The sequence below is a fragment of the Aethalodelphis obliquidens genome, unplaced genomic scaffold (assembly GCF_003676395.1).
Source record: "Aethalodelphis obliquidens isolate GAN/ISIS:26980383/991018 unplaced genomic scaffold, ASM367639v1 scaffold3, whole genome shotgun sequence".
Classification (NCBI taxonomy): Eukaryota; Metazoa; Chordata; class Mammalia; order Artiodactyla; family Delphinidae; genus Aethalodelphis; species Aethalodelphis obliquidens.
The window spans coordinates 72,027,342-72,052,242 of NW_020837947.1; the positions used below are offsets into that span (position 1 = coordinate 72,027,342).

The 24,901-nt window shown below is 34.5% G+C and overlaps 1 protein-coding gene across 5 annotated transcripts in view; it reads left to right on the forward strand.

The window, feature by feature from the left end:
- The window catches only part of IBTK (inhibitor of Bruton tyrosine kinase), a 93,497-nt gene that overhangs the window by 23,737 nt on the left and 44,859 nt on the right, over positions 1-24,901 (forward strand). For 3 of the 5 annotated variants that reach the window (XM_027091702.1, XM_027091694.1, XM_027091676.1), the window contains exons 9-18: positions 1,852-1,975; positions 4,331-4,508; positions 7,276-7,453; positions 8,662-9,261; positions 10,217-10,303; positions 11,123-11,205; positions 11,285-11,322; positions 11,760-11,856; positions 20,009-20,110; positions 22,289-22,406. In XM_027091702.1, the coding sequence (XP_026947503.1) occupies positions 1,852-1,975; positions 4,331-4,508; positions 7,276-7,453; positions 8,662-9,261; positions 10,217-10,303; positions 11,123-11,205; positions 11,285-11,322; positions 11,760-11,856; positions 20,009-20,110; positions 22,289-22,406 (1,605 nt within the window). The remainder of the gene's footprint in view (positions 1-1,851; positions 1,976-4,330; positions 4,509-7,275; positions 7,454-8,661; positions 9,262-10,216; positions 10,304-11,122; positions 11,206-11,284; positions 11,323-11,759; positions 11,857-20,008; positions 20,111-22,288; positions 22,407-24,901) is intronic. The other 2 variants (XM_027091685.1, XM_027091710.1) reach the window with 2 other exon arrangements.

Sequence of the window (24,901 nt, forward strand, 5' to 3'; positions counted from 1 at the left end):
ACACTTATTTATTTAAAAACAAAATCATATTCTGTGGACCCTCTACTCAGTCCTTTTATTTATACCTAAGTGGTATATTTTCTTATCTTTGTATCTGTATAGGCAGTTGTTACCTGTTTTAGTAACATACAGTAAACAAGCAGTTGGCTGTCTAATCAAAAAGTCAGTTTAAGCAGGGAATTATAAAACTTAGATGGGTCTACCAACTGGAGTTCTCTTCTTTTGTGCATAAACCATACTTATAATACTTATAATGTGTTACCTGTTACTTCATTTTGAATGATTTAAGGAGCAGGTGCTTAAAAACAAGTGTGAAGTAAGTTAAAGGCAAAATCCTATATTTTTTATACATTTTCAGTATTTTATATAGTTGGTTAATCCATATCTGATTTGACAGCCGTTATTTTTTGTTGTTTTTTTTTCTTGCGGTACGCGGGCCTCTCACTGTTGTGGCTTCTCCGGTTGCGGAGCACAGGCTCCGGACACGCAGGCTCAGCGGCCATGGCTCACGGGCCCAGTCGCTCCACGGCATGTGGGATCTTCCTGGACTGGGGCACGAACTCGTGTCCCCTGCATCGGCAGGCGGACTCTCAACCACTGCGCCACCAGGGAAGCCCGACAGCTGTTTTTTGCTTGTCATATTTATTGTGTCTTTTTAAAGTATTCAGCTTTTATAGAAAGTGTTCTTTTCAGACTAATATTTCATTGGTTTACATGATGTTTCATTATATTATAACTGTAGTAATAAATACAAGTAGAGAAATAGATCTTTGAGTAGGTACAATAGCTCAGTTAGTAGAAGCAGGAGTGTGTAGGAATTCTAGAGAGTAGCTATCCAACTTTTAAAGTAATCAGGGATTTGAATTGAAATTCAACAGAATGTGCTTTTGCTAATGTCAATGAGATGGTAACTTCATGAACAGATACCAACTATGAGGTTAGCTCATGAGCAGATGTCAACCATCAATACATACAACTTATCTTTTGTGTGTAACAACTGGAAGGTTATCAATTGTAGGTCATATTTCAGTTATAAAAACATGAAAATGTGAACATACATGTTTCTTAGAACTGACTGTAGGTTTCTTTCTGAGCATGAGATGATTTGTGAAATGTTAGGTTTTGTTTTTACTTTACATTTATAAAATCTGCCCTGATAACATTAAATTACATAAATATAAGTTACATCCAAGTTTTCACTAAGAAAATTCTTCTGTTACAGCTGGTTACAATGTAGTAATTTTGAGAAGAAAAACATTAAACAAACAAAAAAAGAAAAACATTTTAAAACGTGGGTAAAATATCTGAAAGGGAGGATAATCATTGGAGTAATAGCAGGCAGGTTTCACACAATGCTATAGGCACATCACGTGTGTAGATGTAATGAAATGTATAATGAACTGGCTAGTGGATGAGTTATTAAATTAGCAATACTAATGATTTTTTTGGTAGGTATATCTAAAGTTGTCCATATTTGAAATTAAGGATTTTTGTTTTGATTTGAGGTTTAAATTTTTTCTGTTAAAATGCAGATATATTTAGGAGCTTTTAGCCTTATCAGTTATTTAATCTAGAAAGAATGTGTGTACATGAGCAAGTGAGGTTTTAGATATTTAATGTGTGTATCTGGGTAGGTAGAGACCTTTGGGGAGGGAAGGACTTGCCATAGAAAGAAATGGTCATTGTGTAGGGGAAACTCATAAAAGGAGGAACTAAGGATAACAAAGGTCAAATCATCTTACTCCACCTTTCACAATAATCACCCTAAATTAGTGTTTGAACAGTAATTTCTTTAAAATTGATTGTATGTTTTAGAGAACATGTTAATCTAGAATTTTTTTTTTCACCCAGACAACTAAATGTGAAAAAGGTTCTTGTATCTGGGGGGCATATGGAATACAAAGTTGATCCTGAACATTTGAAAGAAAATGGGGGTGAAAAAATTTGCATTCTTGCAATGGATGGAGCTGGAAGGGTGAGTATATATTTATAAAAAAGCATAGTAATCTTGTTCTTAGTTGATAGCTGTAGGAGACCTGATAATGTAAAACTGTATTGCTATGATAATGATGATTCCTGTTGACTTTTGTTTCCCTACTTGTTTTTTTTTTTTTTTTTGCGGTACGCGGGCCTCTCACCTTTGTGGCCTCTCCCTTTGCAGAGCACAGGCTCCAGACGCGCAGGCTTAGTGGCCATGGCTCACGGGCCTAGCCGCTCTGCGGCATGTGGGATCTTCCCGGACTGGGGCACGAACCCGTGTCCCCTGCATCGGCAGGCGGACTCTCAACCACTGCACCACCAGGGAAGCCTTCCCTACTTGTTTTTGATGTCCAGTACTAATTATTGAGAGTTGGGAGCTGGTATTTCAAAGAAAGTATGATGACATTTAACTGATGTTGCATAGTACTGCCTTGTTAAACTGTATTTTAAATTTTCATTTATTGTGCTTAAAATGGAAGTAAGAGGTTTTGATAGCTTATTTGATATATACACTGAGTACTGAAAAATGGTTTTGAATTGCATAGATATGAGCTATGTAACTATTCTTAAAAAATAAAAAGCTAAGCTGGCAATATTAAAAATACATAATTGGAAATTTTCTCTCAAATTTGGTTTTAAACAAATGTACACATAATATATATGCAGAGATCATAACTATCATATAGAAAATGTAATGTATTTCTAGATCACTATATAAAGAATCTCTGGGACTTCCCTGGCAGTCCAGGGGTTAAGACTCCACACTCCCAGTGCAGGGGGCACGGGTTCAATCCCTGGTCAGGAAACTAAGATTCCGCATGGTGCAGCCAAAAAAAAAAAAAAAAAGACTCTCTTACCTCTTTTCCTTTAAGTAAATAGAGTTCTAATTTTTATTCCTCTGATAAAATTGTCAATTAAAAATATGTATTATACATTAGAAACACTGAAAAAATTTTACACTGTGACTGGAAAAACACAGATTGCTTTCTGCTTTTTGTTTATAAAATAATAACATGCAAGTGTTTTCTGAGGTTTTATAAAGTGCTATACAAATTGACATTTTAGAAATTGAAGAATTAATCATAAAGCTCCACCTGCTGGTACATTACAGGCATAAATCTACTGTGGTTGATGATTTTATTTGAGGGAACTATATTTAAGAATTAGAGATCTAATTTGTACTAAAAGCAGGAAGCAGAGGCATGGAATTGCATTTAAAAGGTTGAATATGTAAACACTTGACTTTGGGGGCTTCCCTGGTGGCGCAGTGGTTGAGAGTCCGCCTGCCAATGCAGGGGACACAGGTTCGTGCCCCGGTCCGGGAAGATCCCACATGCCGCGGATCGGCTGGGCCTGTGAGCCATGGCCGCTGAGCCTGCGCGTCGGAGCCTGTGCTCCGCAACGGGAGGGGCCACAACAGTGAGAGGCCCGTGTACTGCAAAAAAAACAAACAAACAAAATTTGACTTTGGGATTTATTTCATTTACATTAATAAGGATCTAGCTTGTTTATACACGTGGATATTTACTTCCTGTAAAATTAATTACTTTGCTGTAAAAATGACAACCAAGCTCTGACGGAATCAGTTAATCAATACAGTCTACTTTTTGTGTACGTAACTTTTGAGTGACCTTGGCAGATACCATTCTGTGCTTCAGGTTTCTTAATTATGAGGGGATTGAGCTTTTAAAGATCAGCAGTATTAATTGCTCAAATGAAATCATACTTGGAATACCAATCTGTGAAGCAGATAAAAGGGTTGCTGCTCTGGATAGAGCTGGATTGGGAAGCCCTCATGGCTCTCCATCCCTGAGCTATTTCTCAGGAACACTAAGGTTTGCAGAACCTGAGCTATTTCTCAGGAACACTAAGGTTTGCAGAACCACGTGGAAACCATTGAATTCTATGATTTATTTTGTCTCTAAGACTTTGTTTTACCTGAGTTATGCAGACATCTCTTTTTTCTCCCCCTTGAGAGTAAAGTTTGGATTTTCATAGGGTGGTTTACATTCTTGTAAATACTACACCAAGTCTAATATTCCGAGTTTTAGCATTAAGATTTTTGTTTTTCTTTCCATTTTATCTCTTTGCCCCAAACAAGTAACAGTGAAAATTACTTCATAAGAGGAGTGTCTTTAAAGCATTTTTAATGCTTCATGTTAGCTTGATGTATTTTCTGAAAGACACACCATCTTGACTTTTGTAGTGTTTATCTTTTACTTTGAAAGAATGAACATTGAAAATACTAATCAGAGCTTTTATTTTTAGAGATAATATCTCTTGATTTCATTTTTTGGTTGTTCAGATGCTATATTGCTTTCTATTCCACTGAAATTTGGTTTTATCTTAGGTATTTTGCTGGAGATCAGTCAACAGTTCTCTGAAGCAGTGTCGATGGGCCTACCCACGCCAAGTCTTCATTTCTGATATTGCTTTAAGCAGAAATGAAATTCTTTTTGTCACAAGAGATGGAGAGGGATTTAGAGGGAAATGGTTTGAAGAAAAAAGAAAGAGTTCTGAAAAGAAAGGTTTGTTCATATATGTGAATGGCATACCTTTAGCTAACGTTTAATTTTATAAGTATTTATCATTAGGTTTAACTGACAAGTGTTATTAGGTTTTATCCCTATATCGCTTCTTTTGATTTTGGTTGTGTGTTTGCACGTAAACAAAGGGAATTCAATTAACTTAAATCCAGAGTTTTCAACCTTTTAGTATGCCCTGAGGTAATGGTACATTCCCATCAGTAACAGGGGAACATTAGTCTCTAGCCTTGGCTCTAGGGCTGGGGATATATAAAGTTTAAAAAAAAAAAACTTCCCAGATGGATTTGAACCATCTTTCAAGCTCCTTTTTTTTCCTCTCCCCAAACTGAGAATTGAGTGGCTTATGCTATGGGTTTTTTTGTTTTTGTTTTTTTACATGTTTGAATATATAAAATTAAACTTTTATAAAGTATCTTAGGACTTAGAGGAAAATTACAGGAAGAATAAGGTTTTTATGTTCATTGAGAATTTTAAAAAGTACAGGTGGTTTTATTAAACAGTTGCTGAATAATTGGAGATAAGTTTTATTCATTCCTTGATGAATATAAAGGAGAGCTTTAATTAAATGCTACCATTGAAAATAGAAGTCATTCATTACATTATATAGTTCATTCTTAATTATCTGATTATAAATTTACAAACTTGTGGGTTATTTAACATTGGTTTTTAACTTAGGTTAGCAGCTTTTTTCTTTCATCCGTAACTAGTAATCTGTTGATTTTTTTTTTTCCTTCCAGAAAAATTTGAATTCATTTATCTCTTTACATCTCATTGCTCCCACCCTAGCCCAAGTCATCACATGACTGACTGCAAAAAATAAGTTTTCTTATTTCCACTCTTGCTTCTTTTTATTCTCTTACCAGAGTGAGCTTTTAAGCTCTGATCCTAATATTCCTGTGTTTAAAAACTCTGATGGTTTCCTCACTTCCTGTACATGGCCTACAAGGCTCCTGCTCTGACTCTTGTCTGCATCTCTGAACTCCTCTTGAATTCTCTCCCTCTCACTTACCACTCTTCAGACACACTGACCTTCAGGTATTCAGTCTTGTCCAGCTATGACTCGTCCCAGGGCCTTTCCTAATTTTTCACATCTCAGCTTAATTTTTACTTCATCAGAGATGTTTTCACTGATTCCTTAATCTAAACTTAGTAACCCTGTTTTACTTTTAATACTCTCTTTGTATTTTCATCATGCAACTTATTTTACTTGTTTTTATGTATTTATCTTTGTGATTAATTTTTTTAATGCTGGTCTCCTATCAGATTATAAGATGGCAAGGACCATGATATAAGGTCTGTATATCCTTATAGAGGAATCAAAGGTTCCTCTATATTACTTAGCATTCAGCATATTTCCTGATACATAATAGTCCCTCATTAAGTCATCTGTTGAATAAATAAATCAAATTATTATATGCTAAAAGATATATAAAGAACATTCATAATTACTCAGGAAGTTATAAACATATTCTTCAAAACTATAAAGCTACAAAGGAATGATTTTTAGATAGTTTATTGAGTTGTCATATTTTATTTCTTTATAGATTACACAAGTCTATAAACATTTAAGATATATTTACTATGTGCTGGATATAGGGCTAGGTTTTAATAATACAAAAATGTATGACAGGCCCCTGTTCTCAGACACTTACGAGTTTGTAGGGGCAATAGACATGTATATAAATATTTGCAGTTCATGGAGACAAATACTAATGTGCACATAATAAGTTTTTTGAGAGCATAGAAATTAGAGTAACTGAGTGTCAGGGGAAGATTAGGAAAGCCCTGTGAGGCTGAAAAAGAGTGAATTTTTGAGAGAGTAACTAGAATGCACATTTGACTTGTAAGTGTTGGAAGTCCTCAGAATTGTGTCTTAGTCGTATTTAGTGGTCTAAAACTGAATTCTGATCTCATGCTCATGCATCTGCTTTTCAGTGTTTCTAAGTAAATGGATATCTTTCACACCCCATGTTCACTCACCCTCTACATCCCATTGGTCGCCAAGTTTTGTCACTTCCATTTTAAATATTTTTGAAATCGTCACTTTCTCTAGTTTCATTGCTACAACCTCAGTCTATAGTGCTCATTCTTTTTCTGGACTCTTAGTTTCCTAAATGATCTCTCCTTCTTTATTTTTGTTTACTTTAAACATTTTTCATACTACAGTCAGAATCATTTCTTTGCATGCACATTTCATATTTTTTTTAAATAGGCTTGATCTGACTTTTAATGAAAAAATCATTTGTTTAATGTCTGCCTTCTCTGCTACATTGTGTACTTCAAGATGGTAGGGACATGCCTATCTTATAGGTTCACTACTGTATTACTAGGGATACACTGAAAAGCACTTTATCACAGTAGCACAGTGTGATCACTCAGATATTTGCTGAATAAATGGAAGGAAGGGGGAGAAGAAGGGAGGGAGCAAATAAAATTTTTAATGGAAGCTAAGGAATTTTAAAAGGTAGTATAACATTGTATTTGCCTTTTAGATAGCTTTGGTTGCAATGTGGAGGATAATATCATGAATAATTGAGAATTGACCCACCAAAATTTCCTTTATATAAGCCAACCAATATATAGGGTGTAAATTATGTTGAAGAGAGAGAAGACGTAGTTCTTCAGAAGGACTTAACACAGACAAAAGATATTTCCATATTCTCCTAATTGTTTTTCTGTTATTTACTCCTAAATCATTTTAAGTTTCAACAGAGCCTTGATTAATGGAAGTTTATTTTTTTCTTTTTAACAGAGATTTTATCAAACCTTCATAATTCCTCACCAGATGTGTCTTGTGTCTCTGATATAAATAGTGCATATGAAAGAATTCGACTTGAGAAACTTACTTTTGCCCATAGAGCTGTTAGTGCCAGCACAGATCCAAGTGGATGCAACTTTGCAATCTTGCAGTCAGATCCTAAAACAAGGTAGGTACTCTTGTATGTACTAACTTTCTTTTTTAGAAGGAACAATCACTGGGCTTTCTGTTTTCAATAGCTCTTGGAACAAATTTAATTGAAGAGCTGTTGTCAAGTCTTGTAGAGACTTCAGACATATTGATACAGTCATGTTACCAGGTTAACTCAGGGGTGGAATTTGTTACGTTGGAAATGTTGAATGTTCCTTTTAGTTTGTAAACTGATATTTATTGAAAATATTGAAGATAATATGTACATATACACCCAAAATTTATTCATATCTTTAGTACTTTGTGATGTACTGTAGGTTCTCAGATTCTGAGAAACAGATTATAAATATTTGTTATGTAGTTCATAAAAATTTCTGACCATTGAATACAATGAGAAATGACAAAGGAAGAGGTAGTATAGAGTCATCTGGAGGGCATTGTGAATCTCAGTGCAAATCTTCTGTCACATTAGTACAGAGATGACAGGTTAAGATAAATATCAAGGGTCTTATTGAAGAGGGAAAAAGTCCTAGAGACAGGGTTATCATTCCTCTTGCTTTGCCCAGGTCAGTCCCATATTTAGCACTGAAAGTCTGTTCTCCTGGGAAACACCCTCAGTCCCAGGCTGACCAGGGGGGTTGGTCACCCTACCTAGAAGGGCAAAATGTAGATTGGGAAGGTATGATTGCATGTTTACAGTACTAAAGAACCAGGGTTGTGGACTGATGTATGTCTGTGTGTGTATTTATCTTTACTTCCTTAAGTTTCTAACCTATTCTGGGATCTGGGACCTGAAGTATTTACTCGTTTCTGTATATGTTTTCTCCACTTGTGAAATAAAAGGATATAAAAGAGGAAAAAGTTGAAAACTGTACTCTTTTTGAATGTTTTTAGTGATACTTTTAATCATTTAAAAAATTTCTGTGAAACAGTCATTCAAATTTATATTCTAGTGTTTCCTTGTAGAAAGAAAACAATGCTTTCAAAGGAACACTTAATTCTTGTCATTTTAGTTTAGGGGAAAAATACGTAAAGGAATAGAAAATACTTAAAGGGTGATACAGTATCAAAGACTGTGAGCAATATTCTTATGTTATTGGAAGTGCTAAATTTAAAATTTTCTAAGTTTAATAAATAAAAAATTACACTTTAAAAGGAGAGTTGGCTAGGGATGCTTTCTTTTTTTCATTTTCTGGAAAGTAAAAATAATTTTTGTTTCATTTCTAGCCTTTATGAAATTCCAGCTGTGTCTTCATCATCCTTTTTCGAAGAGTTTGGCAAACTGTTGAGGGAAACGGATGAAATGGACAACATCCATGATGTGACATTTCAAGTTGGCAATAGAATCTTCCCTGCACATAAATATATTTTGGCAGTGCGTTCTGACTTTTTCCAGAAATTGTTTCTTTCAGATGGTACTACTTTAGACTTTATAGATGTTTACCGGAAAGATGAAGATTCTGCAGGGTGCCATCTCTTTGTGGTAGAGAAGGTTCATCCTGACTTGTTTGAATACCTTTTACAATTTATATACACAGATACTTGTGACTTTTTAACTCATGGCTTCAAACCAAGAATAAATTCAAACAAAAAACCAGAAGAATATCAGAGCACTCCGAATTGTCATTTGAATAAAATGAATTCCCATGAAGATAATCAGAAGTCAGCATTTGAAGTTTACAAAAGTAATCAAGCTCATACAATTAGTGAAAAGCAGAAAAGCAAAAACAAATCTTTCAAAAAAGTAAAAAGTGTTGGGGAAGATGATCCTGTAAAAATGTTGCAAAATGTTGCAAAGAAACTTGGTTTCAATAATTTGAGTAGTAGGTATGACTCCTCCTTAATATCTGTTCATGTACCTCATATGTCCTCCTTTTAGAAATTCTTTGTTGTTTTTTTTTGTTTTTTTTTGTTTTTTTTGCTTTGATTTACTGCTGCTACTGCTCTTGCTTCTGTTCTTGGACCTGCTTCTCCTCCTCCCCTCCCTTCCCCCCATTCCCTCCTCATCTTCCTTCTCTTATTTCTCTTTCCCTCAGTCTCCGTCTCCATCTCCTTTTCTCTCTACCTCCCCTTTATTTTTTGGATTTGTATCTTTCTTTTCATGGACCCCTTTCTCCATTTTCTGTGAAAGCTATCTCTGGGATTCCCTGGATTAAAACATTAAAGGATAGGAAGGCTGTTAGTCGGTTTGAACTCTCAATGGTGTTTGTATAACAGGGATCTGGAGTGGCAGACAGTGTGGTATTCTGGAAAGAGTACTGTCTTTGGAGTTATAAAGAACTATACATGGCTCTTAGCTCTACTGTGACTAGGTAGGGCAAATTTCTTATTTCCTTGAACCTCAGTTTCTCAGTATATAAAAGGGGACGGATAATATTGACCTAATATTGTTGGTGTAGTTTGGTCATATAGCATGTATAAAGTGCCTAATACAGTATTTGTCGTCTTATATTATATACCAGATTTTTTGGAATTCTCTGTTTTTAAGGTATTTATATTGCCGGTGGCAGTATAACCTTAGTTGTGGGGCAGGAGCAAGGAAGGGTAGTATATCATGTTTTCTAATTGCAAACAGTGAAGGGCTTTATGCATAATGATGTTTAATATATTTTTAATATTAAGTATGATATTTCTTTATCACAGAATGGGGGTTAGTTGAGATACTCTTCCAGGTGATACAGATTATATAATTATGTTCAGATGTGGGCCAATTTGTTGGATTTTTGTTGTTCGTTTTGGTAGGGGAATATATTCACCAGTTGTTAATTTTTATCCTTGATAGGTTAGATGGAGTCCGATTTGAGAATGAAGAAATTAATGTCATTGCCAAGAAAACTGGTAGTAAACCAAAGCTAAGTCAGAGAAAATGGTAAGTTAGGAAATGAAGATAAACTTTTCATCCCTAGATTTTGAGACCTAAGTGTGGAAATAGAGCTGATATGTGAAGCAAAATGTGTATGTGAATACCCTCTTACCTTTATTAGTCTTCTTTATTTCTGGAAATGTTAGAGAGCTGTTGAGGCAAATGGATGAAAGTATTAACTGCTCAATAAGACATTGATACAGTTCATTTTTTTCTGATTACTTTCTAATAAAGAAAGGAATTAAAACAATTTTTTGGCCTGAATTTTGTATTTTTTTATAAGTAGGTAATGATGTTAACCCAAAAACCAGTATAATTATGACTCGTCAGCATTATGAAGATTATTTCCTTTAGTATAATCTTTTTCCGTAATAGATATGCTATTCTAAATATGTTTATTAAAAGTTTTTGTTTTTAGGTATGTGTACTTGGTAGGTGAAAAGTCTTGGAGAAAAAAAAACTGTGGCGGTATCTAGACTGTGCTTAGCACAGAATAGGTTGTACAAATAAGTGAATTAAAGACCTTTGACTATGATGTTACTTATTACACCGGGCCTGTATTGAAAAAGGAAAATAAAAAGCAAGACTTCTTTGAATATTTATCTGTATTCAGTTCCCTTTACAAATATTATCTTTATTGTAAGGCCTTATTATCTTCCCTAAAGTGGAAGGAGATGAAGTACTTTATATGTATACCCTCAAGTTGTATATTCTCTGCCACCTTTAATTAGGAGAAAATCAAATGTTAAATCCTATAATGGATTTTCTTATTTGCTGAATATGTAAAGAAATTGCTCTTCAATTAAACTTTTTTTTTTTTTCCAGTTCTTATTTATGTGATGTGACCATGAAATCAGTGGATGGAAAGGAATTTCCTTGTCATAAATGCGTTCTTTGTGCTAGACTTGGTAGGTACACTTTTGTTAGTTGCTAATTTATTTGTTTTGGTATTGTTTCACTATTCTTACTCAATTGTTTTTCTTTCAGAATATTTTCATAGTATGCTGAGTAGCTCATGGATTGAGGTAAGATTTAAATAGAACACATAGACTGGTAGTTATACTTTTGGGAAATTATATGCTAAAGAAAGTAAAAAATATTTTAACTCAGTTTTTGCTTTGTATTCGACTTTATTTATGCATAAGTCTGCTGGAAAATAGCAACATTCCAAAATGAAAATTGTTGCAAAAAAGTTACTTAAATTAAGTTAAATTCTCCACTATTATTTGGACTTGTATTTGGAATACCAGTTTGTTTCTTTTTTTCTCAATTTTTCTTGATTCTTTTTCATGTTACAAGGCATTTAAAAATTAAATGTATATCTCATTTTAGCTTTGCGTTTTATAAATGTTATGTTGTTTTGCATTTGATGTGATTCCTGTTAAAAGTTTTTCATACCAGTAACCTCAGTCAGATTGTAGTAGTATTTTGTAGTTTAATTATTTTATTTTATTTTATTTAGGCTTCCAGTTGTGCAGCTCTGGAAATGCCAATACATTCTGACATACTGAAAGTTATTTTGGACTACCTCTATACTGATGAAGCTGTGGTGATAAAAGGTATTAATAAGAGTTAAGACGTTTCAGATATTTAAGATATAGTTAAAAATGATAAAGTCACGTGAATCTTAATTTCTACTCTAATTGAAATAAGCCATCAACAGAGGCTTAAATTTAAAATAAGCAAATAGGGATGATTACTAATAGTAAAGGAATGGAAAAGAAAATTTTCATTACCTATGTGAATATATAAGACTTACTAATATTGGTTGAGATTAGATTTAACATTTCCATACCCAGCTACTTATTACATGATTAAGATGAGGACTTGACAGCAGGGAGTAGAGTTTTGACAGTCTACAAAAGTTCTTTCTTGCCTGTTTTTCCCCTGTGTGAACATACCTGAAGTAAAATAAATAGACTAATAATTGAACCGAAATTTATAAAGACAGTTCATTTGTATACTTTGTCAGGCAACACACCCATGTTTTATTTACCAGGTGTCTTTAGTCATAGAGTGGTATGCTTTTGTGATCTGTGTATGTCGATACCACATTTTCTTTATCCATTTGTCGATGGACATTTAGGCTGTTTCTATATTTTAACTCTTGTGAATAATGCTGCAGTGAACTTGGAAATGCATGTATATCTTCAAAATCCTGATTTCAGTTCCTTTAGCTAAATACCCAGAAGTGGGATTGCTGGGTCGTATGGTAGTCCTATTTTTAATTTTTTGAGGAGCCTCCATACTGTTCTCCATAGTGGCTACACCAATTTACACTCCCACCAGCACTGCACAAGGGTTCCCTTTTCTCCCCATCTTCATCAACACCTGTTATCTTGGTTTTTCTTGATAATAGCCTTCCTAACAGGTATAAGGTGACATCTCACTGTGGTTTTGATTTTCATTTCCTTGATAAATAATGACATTGAGCTCCTTCTCATTTACCTGTTGGCCATTTGTATGTTTTATTTGGACAAATGTCTATTAAGGTCTTTTGCTCATTAAAAAAATTTTTTTTATGTTTTTAAAAAATTTTTGTATTGTATTGGACTATAGTTTCAGGTGTACAGCAAAGTGAATCAGTTATACATGTACATGTATCCATTCTTTTTCAAATTCTTTTCCCATTTAGGTTATTACAGAATATTGAGCAGAGTTCCCTGTGCTATATGTAGGTCCTTGTTTGTTATCTATGTTAAACATAGTAGTGTGTATATGTTAATCCTAAACTCCCAATTTATCCCTCCACACACCTTTCCCCTTTGGTAACCATAAGTTTGTTTTCTAAGTCTGTAATTTTTTTTTTTTTTTTGCTATTGTATTTTTAGGAGTTCCTTATATATTCTGGATGTTAATCTCTTATCAGTTATGGTTTGCAAATATTTTCTCCCATTCCAAAGTTGCCTTTTTATTTTGTTGACTGCTTTGCTGTGCTTTTGGTTTCATGTAATACCACTTGTTTATTTTTGCTTTTTGTTTCATGTGGTTTGGTGTCACATCTAAAAAATCATTGCCAAGACCAATGTTTGGGAGCTTTTCCCCTTTTTTCTTCTAGGAGTTTTATAGTTTCAGGTCTTAGATTCGAGTCTTTAATCCACTTTGAGTTGATTTTTATGTTTGGTGTAAGATGTGGGTCCAGTTTCATTGTTTTGCACGTGGATATTAAGTTTTTCTAATACCCTTTAGTGAAGTGACTGTCCTTTCCCCATTTTGTATTCTTGACACCCTTGTCAAAGATTAATTGGCTGTATATATGAGGGCTTATTTCTGGGCTCTGTATTATGTCTCATTGGTCTACATGTCTGTTTTAATGGCAGTACGTTACAGTGTTGATTACTGTAGCTTTGTAATAGAATTTGGAAATCAGGAAATGTGATGCCTCCAGCTTTGTTGTACTTTTTCAGTAGTGCTTTGGCTATTTACGGTCTTTATGGTTCCGTATGAATTTTAGGATTACTTTTTCTACTTCTGTGAAAGATGCCATTGGAATTTTTATGGGATTTCATTGAATATGTAGATTGCTTTGGGTAGAATGGGCATTTTAACAATATCAATTATTCCAGTCCATGAACATGGGATATCTTTCCATTTATTTGTACCTTCTTTAATTTCTTGTCTCAGTGTTTCATAGCTTTTGGTGTGCAGATCTTTCACCTCCTTGGTTCAGTTTATTCCTGAGTCTTTTATTCTTTGTGATGCGATTGTGCATGGCATTGTTTCCTTAATTTCTCTTTCTGTTAGCTCATTGTTAGCATATAGAAATGCAACAGGTTTTTGTGTATTGATTTTGTACCCTGCAACTTTATTCTTTCTTTATTTTTAAGAGTATTTTGGTGGCGTCTTCAGGGTTTTCTATGTATACTGTCATGTCATCTGCAAACAATGGCAGTTTACTTCTTCTTATTCAATTTGGATTCCTTCTGTTTCTTGTCTCATTGCTGTGGCTAGGACTTCCAGTACTGTGTTGAATAAACATGGCGAGGGTGTGCATCCTTGTCTTGTTCCTGATCTTAGGTGAAAGCTTTCAGGTTTTTACTGTTGAATATGATGTTAGCTTTAGGCTTGTCATATATGGCCTTTATTGTGTTGAGGTATATTCCTTATATACCTAATTTCTTAAGAGTTTTTATTATGAATGCATGTTGAATTTTGTCATATTCATTTTTTGCAGCTATTGAGATGATCGTATGATTTTTAGCCTATGTTCTGTTAACGTCGTGTATCGTGTTTATTGATTTGCACATGTTGAACTATCCTTGCATCACAGGTGTAAATCCCACTCGATCATGGTGTATGATCCTTTTAATATGTTGTTTAATTTCGTTTACTGGTATTTTATTGAGGATATTTATATGTATGTTAATCAGGGATATTCTGTAATTTTCTTTTATTGTAGTGAACTTGTCTGCCTTTGGTATCAGGATAATGCTGGCCTCATAAAAGGAGTTTGGAAGTTTTCCCTCCTATTCAATTTTTGGTATGAGTTTAAGAAGGATTGACGTGAATGTTTCTTTAAATATTTGGTAGAATTCACCTGTGAAGCTTTCTAGTTTTGGGCTTTACTTATTTTGGAGACTTCTAATTATTGATTCAATCTCCTTACTGTGTTATTGGTCTGTTCACATTTTCTATCTCTTCATGATTCAGTTTTGGTATGTTTCTAGGAACTGACCCATTTCTTCTAGATTATCCAGTTCATTAGCATATAGTTCATAGTATCTTATGATCGTTTGTATTTCTGCGATATCACTGGTAATGTTTCCTCTTTCATTTACAATTATTTATTTGAGTCTTCTTTTTTCTTAGTCTACTTAAGGGTGTGTTAATTTTGTTTATCTTTTCAAATAACCAACTCTTAGTTTAATTGGTCCTTTCTATTGTTTTAGTAGTGTCTGGTTCATTGATTCCTGCTCTATCTATATTATTTCTTTTCTTCTCCTAACTTTGGGCTCTGTTTTTCTTTTTATAGTTCTTTGTTGTGTAAAAACCTTAAGGTTGTTCTTTTGCAATCTTTCTTTTTAAGGCATTTATCAGTATAAACGTGTTTCTTAGAACTTCTTTTGTTTAATCCTATAAGTTTTGATACGTTGTGTTTCCCATTTTCCTTTGTCTCAAGATATTTTTTTGCTTTCTCTTTGATTTCTTCTTTGACATATTGGTTGTTCAGGACTGTATTGTTTAATTTCTACATATTTGTGAATTTTCCAGTTTTCCTCCTGTTTTTGTGATTTTATACCATTGTGGTTGGTAGAGAAGATACTTGGTGTGATTTCAGCCTTCTTAAATTGTTAAGACTTGTTCTGTGGCCTCACATATCGTCTGTTTTGTAGAATGTTTTGCGTACACTTGAGAAGAATGTGTATTTTGCTGTTGTTGGATGGAATGTTCTCTATATGTCTGTTAGGGCCATTTGGCGTATATTGTTGGGCAGGTCTGCTATTTCCTTATTGATTTTCTGTGTGGATTATCTATTCCTATTGAATATGGAGTATTGAAGTCCTCTATTGTTTTACTGATGTCTATTTCTGCCTTCAGCTCTTTTACTGTTTCCTTTATATATTTAGGTGCTTCAACTGTATGCCTGTAACAATTTCTATATCTTACTGATGTATTGACCCCTTTGTCATTATATACTGACCTCTTTGTCTCATGTGACTGTTTTTGACTTAAAGCCTATTTTGTGTGATACAAGTATGCCTATCCCCCCCATTACCATTTGCATTGAGTATATGTTTTCATCCTGTCACTTTCAGCCTATGTGTGTCCTTAAAGGTAAAGTAATTTTTTTGTAGGCAGCATATAGTTGTACCTTGTTTTTTAATCTATTCAACTACTTTGCTTTTGACTGGAGAATTTAATCCATTTACATTTAAAGTAATTATTGGTAGGTAAGGATGTACTTCTGGAATTTTGTCAGTTGTCTTCTGACTGTTTTGCCGTTTCTTTGTTCCCTTCTTCCTCTTGTGTGTGCTGTCTTCCTTTGTAATTTAATGATTTTTTGGTAGCGGTATGCTTTGTGTTTCTACTGTAGGTTTTCTACTGTAGGTTTGTGTTTCTACTGTAGGTTTTTGCTTTCTGGTTACCATGAGGCTTACATGTAATAATATTTTATAATTACAACAGTCTGTTTTAAACTAACCACAACTTTTTTTCTTTTTCTTTTTTTTAAATTGATGTTTGGTTGATTTACAATATTAGTTTCAGGTGTATAGCATAGTGGCTGAATATTTTTATTGATTATACTCCACTTAAAGTTGTTACAAAATAATGTCGGTATTTCTGTGTGCTGTACACTACATATATCCTTGTTGCTTATTTATTTTATACATAGTAGTTTCTAACTCTTAATCCCATAAACCTATCTTGCCCCCTCCCCCTCCCCTCTCCCCACTGGTAACAACTGCTTTTGTTCTCTATATCTGTGCATCTGTTTTTGTTTTGTTATATACATCTGTGTTATTTTTTTTTAGATTCCAGGATTCCACATATAATAACATGAAGTATTTATCTCTCTCTGACTTATTTCATTAAGCACAATACTCTCTAGGTCCATTGATGCAAATGGCAGAATTTCTTTCATTTTTTGTGGCTGAGTAATATTCCACTGTATGTGAGATATACACACACACACACCCCCCCCACATCTTTATCCATTTGTCTATTGATGGGTACTGGGGTTGCTCCCTATCTTGGTTGTTATTCACAGCTGAACTTTGATTCCATACAAATCCTCTTCACTTTTACTTTTCTCCCCCTCTGCATTATTTCTTCAGATATTCTTTATGTCTGTTCTTTTTTCCTTCTGGGACTCCCATAAATATCTATCTAGGCTGGATAGTGTTCCATAGGTCTCTTATACTCAGTGTATTTTTTATTCATTCTTGTTTTTCTTTCTGTTCCTCTGATTGGATAATCTCAATTGATGTACAGTTTCTGTCCTCATTGATAGTCTTAATTTCATGAGATATTATTCTTATACTTTCTTTTAGATTTTTAAGCATGATTTTTTTAGTTCTTTGAACATACTCAAAATAATTGATTTAAAGTCTGTAATATGTAATGGCTCAGCACCTTAGCATTCTCAGGGACAGATTCTCTTGGCCACTTTTTTTCTGTATATAGACCATATATTTACATCCCTCTTTTCATTTTTTCTAATTTTTTGTTGAGAACTGGACATATCTAAATAATATCATGTAGCAACTCTTGAAATCAGATTTTCCTCCTTCCCCAGGGATTGTTGTGTTTGCTGTTTGTTTAGTGACTTATTGGAACTAATTCTGTAAAATTGGTATTCTTTATCATATATGACCACTGAGGTCTCTGCTTGGTCAGCTTAGTGGTCAGCTACTAATTAGACAGAATTTTCCTTAATTGCCTAAGCCAGTAAATCTCCCAGCGTGTGCCTAGGGGCTCTTTGTGTGTATGGCGGCCTGGCTTCAGTTCTTAGCTGGGCAGTTTACAACTGTGCCTTAGATTCATTTCCTGCCTTTGCGGTCTCAAGGTCATCCAGAAGTAAGAGTTTTGGGCCTTCTTAAATTTTTTCTGGGCATGTGCACAGCCCTCCACAGATGTATGACCTTCTAGGTTCATAGGAATATGTTAAAACTTTTCAAAACCCCTTATGGACACAGCTCATACTGCCATAACAGAATAACAGAGACTGAAATTTATTATTCACAGTTCTGGAGGCTAACGTCTCAGGTCAGGGTCCAGCAGGGTTGGTTTCTGGTGAGGATTCTCTTCCTGGCTTGTACATGGCTGCCTTCTTGTTATGTCCTTACTTGACCTTTCCTCAGTGCTTGGGTGTGAGTGTGAGTGTGAGTGGAGAAAGAGAGAGTGAGAGAGTACACACACTCGCACGTGGGCGCGCGAAGGGGATTAGTGGGGGGAGATGATGGATCTGTGATGTCTCTTCTTAGAAAGACACTAATCCTGTCAGATCAGGGCCCTACCTTATGACTGCATTTAACCTTAATTAGTTCCTTAGAGGCCCTGTCTCCAGATACAACCACACTGGAAATTATACCTTCAACATATGAATTTTCAGGGGACATAAACATTCAGTCACAACAATATCTCTTTCCCTAGCTCTTCTTTTTAAGTTTTTTTAACCTGCTTCTTGTTTGCGCTATCCCTTATTTATTGTCTTGGGCAGCTTCAGTGTTAAGTAGTTGCTAATTGTTTTGAATAAATGCCCTCTTCTGAGGCTGTTCACACTGGGCAAGCTTTAAGGTCAAATAAACCCCTGCTAGCTGGGTTTCCAGGAAACTGCCAGACAGGTCAAATAATGACAGTTTCTTGATAATGTTGCTCCACAACTGTTCTGTCTCCTCCAGTGGATGTAGCTTCTCATACCTGCCTGTGATTGCAGGATTGATGGTTTTCAAGACTACTGAGGAGGAGAGGCGAGGAGGAGAGGCGAGGAGAGGAGAGGACGATCTAAGCAGGAGCAGCTAGTGTCCCAAAGCTTACTATTCTTAAGATTCCGCAAAGTTTTTTGAGTCAGTGCTCCCTAGATTATTGCAAGCCTTTGGCTAATTTCTAGAACTCTAAAAAAGTTGATTTTTGATAATTTTTTGTAATATTCTCATTGCTTTTGTGGAGAAGAATTTTTGAAGTAGTTCTTAGTCTGCCATTTGCAATGACTTTACCTCTCCCTCATCTTTTAGAATGTTTTTTCTACTTTCATTTTTTCTTTTTTTTTTAAATGCATATATTTCATCTCTATTTTGAGGGCTTTTTGCTTTTTATTTATTTATTTATTTATTTTTGGCTGTGCCAGGTCTTAGCTGCAGCACGCAGGATCTTTTAGTTGTTGGCATGTGGACTTCTTAGTTGCGGCATGCAGACTTCTCAGTTGCGGTGTGTGGACTTTTAGTTGTGGCGTGTGAACTCTTAGTTGTGGCACGCATGTGGGATCTAGTTCCCCCACTGGGGATTGAACCTGGGCCCCCTGCATTGGGAGCACAGCGTCTTACCCACTGGACCTCCAGGAAAGTCCCTCATTTTTTTCTTTTTAAACATTTTTTTTCTTCCTATGGTGGTGGTATTGTTTTTTTTTTTTTTTTTCCTATTTATACTACTATTCTGGCAGTGATTCTAGCGTTGCTTAAGGTCATTAATAGTACACTGGATCAAGTTTATGTTAAATTAAGGAACTTCTATAATTTTTTTTAAAAGTACTCTTAGGTGACCAATTTTGTTTTAAATAAGGAAGCCTAAGAGCATTATTCACCTCTCCCTTCGTCCTTCCCTGCCCCCTCTACCCCCTGTATGTATATATATGTTTTAACATATGTGTATCTATTTAACATATACCGGTATATTACCTTTAAGGATGAGATTTGACTTTCCCCTCTATTAGTTTGAGAAATGTTTGTCCAACAGCAATGGGAGATTTTAAACAAATCAGGCATTCTAGTGGTTCTTTAGACTAAAAAAGATCTACTCAAGTTGCCCATTTTATGGTCCTAGTGTGAACCAGGGCATTTTGGGTGTGTTTTATTTTACAGCTTTCTACTGAAAAGACAGAAATATTTTGATGTTACTACTGTTTATCATACTTACCATTTCAACATTTAGAAAATAATCATCATAATTCTCTCGTTTGTAGTGTCTTAATTACTTGAAATTTTTCCCCTTAGGTATAATGTTTACAAAATAATAATAAAGAGTGACGCTTCTTTTTCTTTTCTTTTTTTTTAGAATCTCAAAATTTGGATTTTGTTTGTAGTGTTCTTGTGGTGGCTGATCAGCTTCTCATATCTCGATTGAAAGAGATTTGTGAAGTGGCATTAAGTGAAAAACGTGAGTTTTTGAATTGGAATCTTAGTGTGTTTTCAGGTTGATCCAGGATTTACTGTATTTTATTGACTTTCTGATGTAGTTTATGATAAAATACATGTTTTTGTATCATTAAAAATTCAAGACATTTAAACTATTTAAATATTTAAACTATTAAAAATTCAAGACATTTAAACATTTAAACTATTAAACACATCCTTATTTTAGAGATGTTAATATGTGAAAACATGAACATCTTAGAATTGAAATACGTTAATTTTTTGGAAATGCCATAAAAGATTGAATAATAAGGATGGCATGAAACTTATTTTGGAATCTGAAAGATGAGAGTTTGAAAGCAGAAATTTTTTACCCTTGCCCTGGTCTGTAAGTCTACACTTAGCTACCCTGCTATTTGCTGGAATTTTTATGTAACCATCCCATTAATATATTTATCAAAAACTTCTTTTCTCTCAAACTCTTATTTTTCTCTTTCTGTTCATTATTTCTGTTAATTGCATGGCTGTCATCCTAACACTCAACTTTGGAACCCAAAGTTAGTTTTTCTTATTTTGTTTTTATACCCAAATTGCAGCTGTCAAAATTGATTAATCTTAACTGTGTTGATCACATTTCCCCTACTTTTTTTTTTTTTTTTTTTTTTTTTTTTTTGCGGTACGCGGGCCTCTCACTGTTGTGGCCTCTCCCGTTGCGGAGCACAGGCTCCGGACATGCATGCTCAGCGGCCATGGCTCACGGGCCCCGCTGCTCCGCAGCATGTGGGATCTTCCCAGACTGGGGCATGAACCCGTGTCCCCTGCATCGGCAGGCGGACTCTCAACCACTGCGCCACCAGGGAAGCCCTCCACTACCTTTTTATTCTGTCACTATACTAGTTGAGATCACTGTTATCCATCCCTTCTGTGTAGTGTCATAGTAGTCTTTTAAGTCCTGTTTCTCTTTTCTAACTTCTTCTTTAATCTTTCTGTAGGAAGGAGTTAATGTCTTCCCTCGTTCATATATTTTTAATCGCTTACTCTGGGATAAAGGTTAAATTTCCTCACCCTGATATAAAAGTTTCTTGGCTTTCTAATCTTATCTTTGTTCTTTTTCTTTGCCTCTTCAGGAAGTGTGAAGGGATTTCCTGTCAAATTTTTCTAATTTGTACTTCTAATAGTTTGTCTTAGCTCTAGAGTCTTATTTACTCACTTTTCTTGAGCTCTGTGGATTATCTTCTCCTTGAACAACTCTAAAGTTTTTGTATGATCCAGTTTTATTTCTGTGAAATGGGAGAATTTGGGTTCATCATTAGTTGAAACATTAGGTTAGTCAAGAGTGAGGCAGCGATCATTATTGTCTGCATATTGTCTGCATATAACTTTTGACTGAGTTATAAGGGAGAAAGAACAAAGAAGTGGAGGAAGCCAGGTGTAGAAAATAGTTGTGTTCCTCTGTTGGCTGGGACTCAGAGTAAGTAAGAAAAAGAATGGAGGGGTTTGGGAAGCCAAAGTTACATGCTAGGTAAATAGAATATTCTGGGACAGTCTCTAGCAAAACACACTTCATATATAAAGTTAACAAGGATTGTAACAAAATCTAGCATGTTTTGTACAGTATGCCAGCTTCTGCACTGGCATGAACTATAATACGGTAAGATTTAAATGTACTTATTTTCTAAATATATAGTATTTGTATGTGTTTATATATGTAAATATACCCACGTAAAGTCTGATAGACGACTCAACATAAATATATTTTGTAGAATGATTTCATCAATTTCTCCTACTCCTAAGTATACTTTGTTAGTTTTATAGGAGAATGACTATTCTGTGCTATATAAATGAAAAGGAATGTTGTTTATCAGTGAAAGTTAAAAATATTCTGAAAAGGTTAGGTAGAAGATTGTCAATTCTTATATGTTTGCTTTTTAGATGACACTGTAATGCACCTTCTGTATTTTCTTTTGCTTAAAATTTTACGTGTGCTTATACTTCCTCTGAACAAGTCATTTAAAATTACTTTGGCATATTGGGATGGAAAATGAGTTGTATATTTGCCCTAGTATAACTTATTTTTGGCAAGACACTACTTTCAATTTTCCTTCTTCTAAATGTTCAAACCTGACAACTTGAGAAATAAGTATATTTCATTTGCTGTAGTAACATGCCTTTCATCTCATTTCGCATATCTTTTCCTTTGTAGTTACCCTTAAGAATGCTGCTATGCTACTGGAATTCGCAGCAATGTATAATGCTGAACAGTTGAAACTATCTTGTTTACAATTTATAGGACTGAATATGGCAGCTTTACTTGAAGCAAGGTAGGTTAGATATATGCAGACTGTTGCAAAAGCACTTATTTATATATAATAACAAATATATTAGTAATTTAAAAGTGAATAACGATAAATCCCAGCTTTGTAGAAAAAGTGAAAATGTAAGGGGATTTAATCATTCCATCAGTATTTGGATGCTTAATATATGCCAGCCATTGCTAAGATACTACCGGGAACAAATAAAGACAATATCCTTGCCCTCAGTGGTGCTTACATGCTGGTTGGAAGGTTGTGGGACAATATTATCACAAGTATATTTGTATATGTTTTCATATCTCTTTGCTTGTTTAGGCTAATTTGTAACTATGTAGTTTTTACCTTGGCTTTTAGAAAGTATCTGTAATACTAATTAAGCCAGCACTTAATTACTTCACATATCATGCAAACAGTTTGTTATTGGTTGATTTCTGTTTTTGTATTTATTCCCTTTTAAGATATTTCCTATACTACATATTGATTCTTTGGTCAAACTTAGGCTGCAGCAGATGGCCTGAAAAAATTTAGTTGGTCTAGTTTATGGCAAGCTGATTTGTGTGTTGAAGCTTTCATGGTAATGAAATTTTTCTTACGAAAAATGACACACTTTACGTGAAAAAAATCAGCTAAGTATATGTATCCTGTTTTATAAGCTAATATTTCATGCTATATTGATGTTTACCTGGATGGAAAGAATTTGATAAATGCTAATGATTTAGGAGTCATAGACATTGTAGAATTAGAGGAACCTTGGGAAATTTAATCCCATTGTTTTCAACTATTTTAGCAGTGGAATTTTTTTTTTTTTTTTTTTTGTGGTATGCGGGCCTCTCACTGTTGTGGCCTCTCCTGTTGCGGAGCACCGGCTCCAGACGCGCAGGCTCAGCAGCCGTGGCTCACGGGCCTAGCCGCTTCGCGGCATGTGGGATCTTCCCGGACCGGGGCACGAACCCGTGTCCCCTGCATCGGCAGGCAGACTCTCAACTGCAGTGGAATTTTTTTAATGAAATAAATGTTACAGATTTATTTTTTAGCATAAAGTCACAATTTTACTATATTTACTCACTATAAAGTCAGTGATGAGAAAAGTAAGTCTTTTTGATCACGGGAATTTCAGATTAGATTTCTTGGTGTCAGTTGCATTTTTAAAGTCGATGTCTAGTGTAATGCTGTATTTTGTTTTAACTGTAATAATAGCTAACACTGCAATAATAATAGTAATTAATAGTAATAACTAAAAATAGTACTACAATAATAGTTACATAGTAATAATGATAATTAATGGTATGTGCCAGGTGGCATTCTAAAAGTGTTGTATAGATTCACTTAATTTTCATGAAAACCTTACGAAGTAGATTCTGTTTATATCCTCAAATGAGGATGAGAAAACCCGTGAAACTTTTTTTGGCAAATAATCAAGAAAACCTTGATCCATATAATTAAGTATAAATGGTAACAGTTTTTTGATAACTCACCTTTCAAAGTCAGGATGATGCTTAATGAAACTAATTCCAAAACATGTTTGAAATAAAAGTTTTCTACCATTTTTAAAAGGTGAATCACTAACAGATTCCTTAGTTGCCATTTAGGGTTCAATTTAGAGAAAATTCTTCTGGCTATTTAATGCTTTGTTATTTTGTGGAAAATGCTTTCCAAATGCAAATTAATATTATGGGATATTAGACAGTGTCATTTCAAAATGCCTCTGGTATTTCATTGTCAGAACCTGGCAGAGGTTTCAGAATACATTTATTTTTTTTGCTGACATTACATTAGTCATTCAAATCATAGTAATTTTTTCCCCTTGCATTGCCAAATTAACTCGTCTAATTTGTCAGAAAAGAATCAACCACAGTGTGAAACAAGCCAAATCTATCTAAAATACGATATTGGAGGATGATGTGTCACATTACTATTGTTCCATTATTATGTTGTGACAAGTTTGTCAGCTGAACTGTTAAGGGAGGCACATGTGCTGTGGTGAATCATTTTACATGAGTAGACATTATAACTTGCATTAAAGCAAAGATTTGTTTAAATGTAACCATTCCTAGTCAAATATGTGTTTGCCAGAAGTGTAAATAAATACGCACAGAGATGTTAAGAAAACAGCTGCATCAAAATTGACGTAGCATCACAAGTTAATTGTCTTCAAAATGTTAGAAAACCAGTATGGTACAGATTTGAATATGGTTGCTTTGTATTAGTTTTAAAAATAGTTTGAAGTACATTTTAGAATGTAAACTTTGATTTAAATTTTACTGATGCCTCGAAGTACCTCTTTGGAACCTGAGAGTTCCTTAAAATCTCCTTTGACTGCAATTGAACTAGTCCAAATGTCGTTTTATTTTTTTAATTTTTAAATTTATTTTTATTTTGGGCTGCGTTGGGTCTTTGTTGCTGTGTGCAGGCTTTCTCTAGTTGCGGCGAGCAGGGGCTACTCTTCGTTGCAGTGTGCGGGCTTCTCATTGCAGAGCATGGGCTCTAGGCTTGTGGGCTTCAGT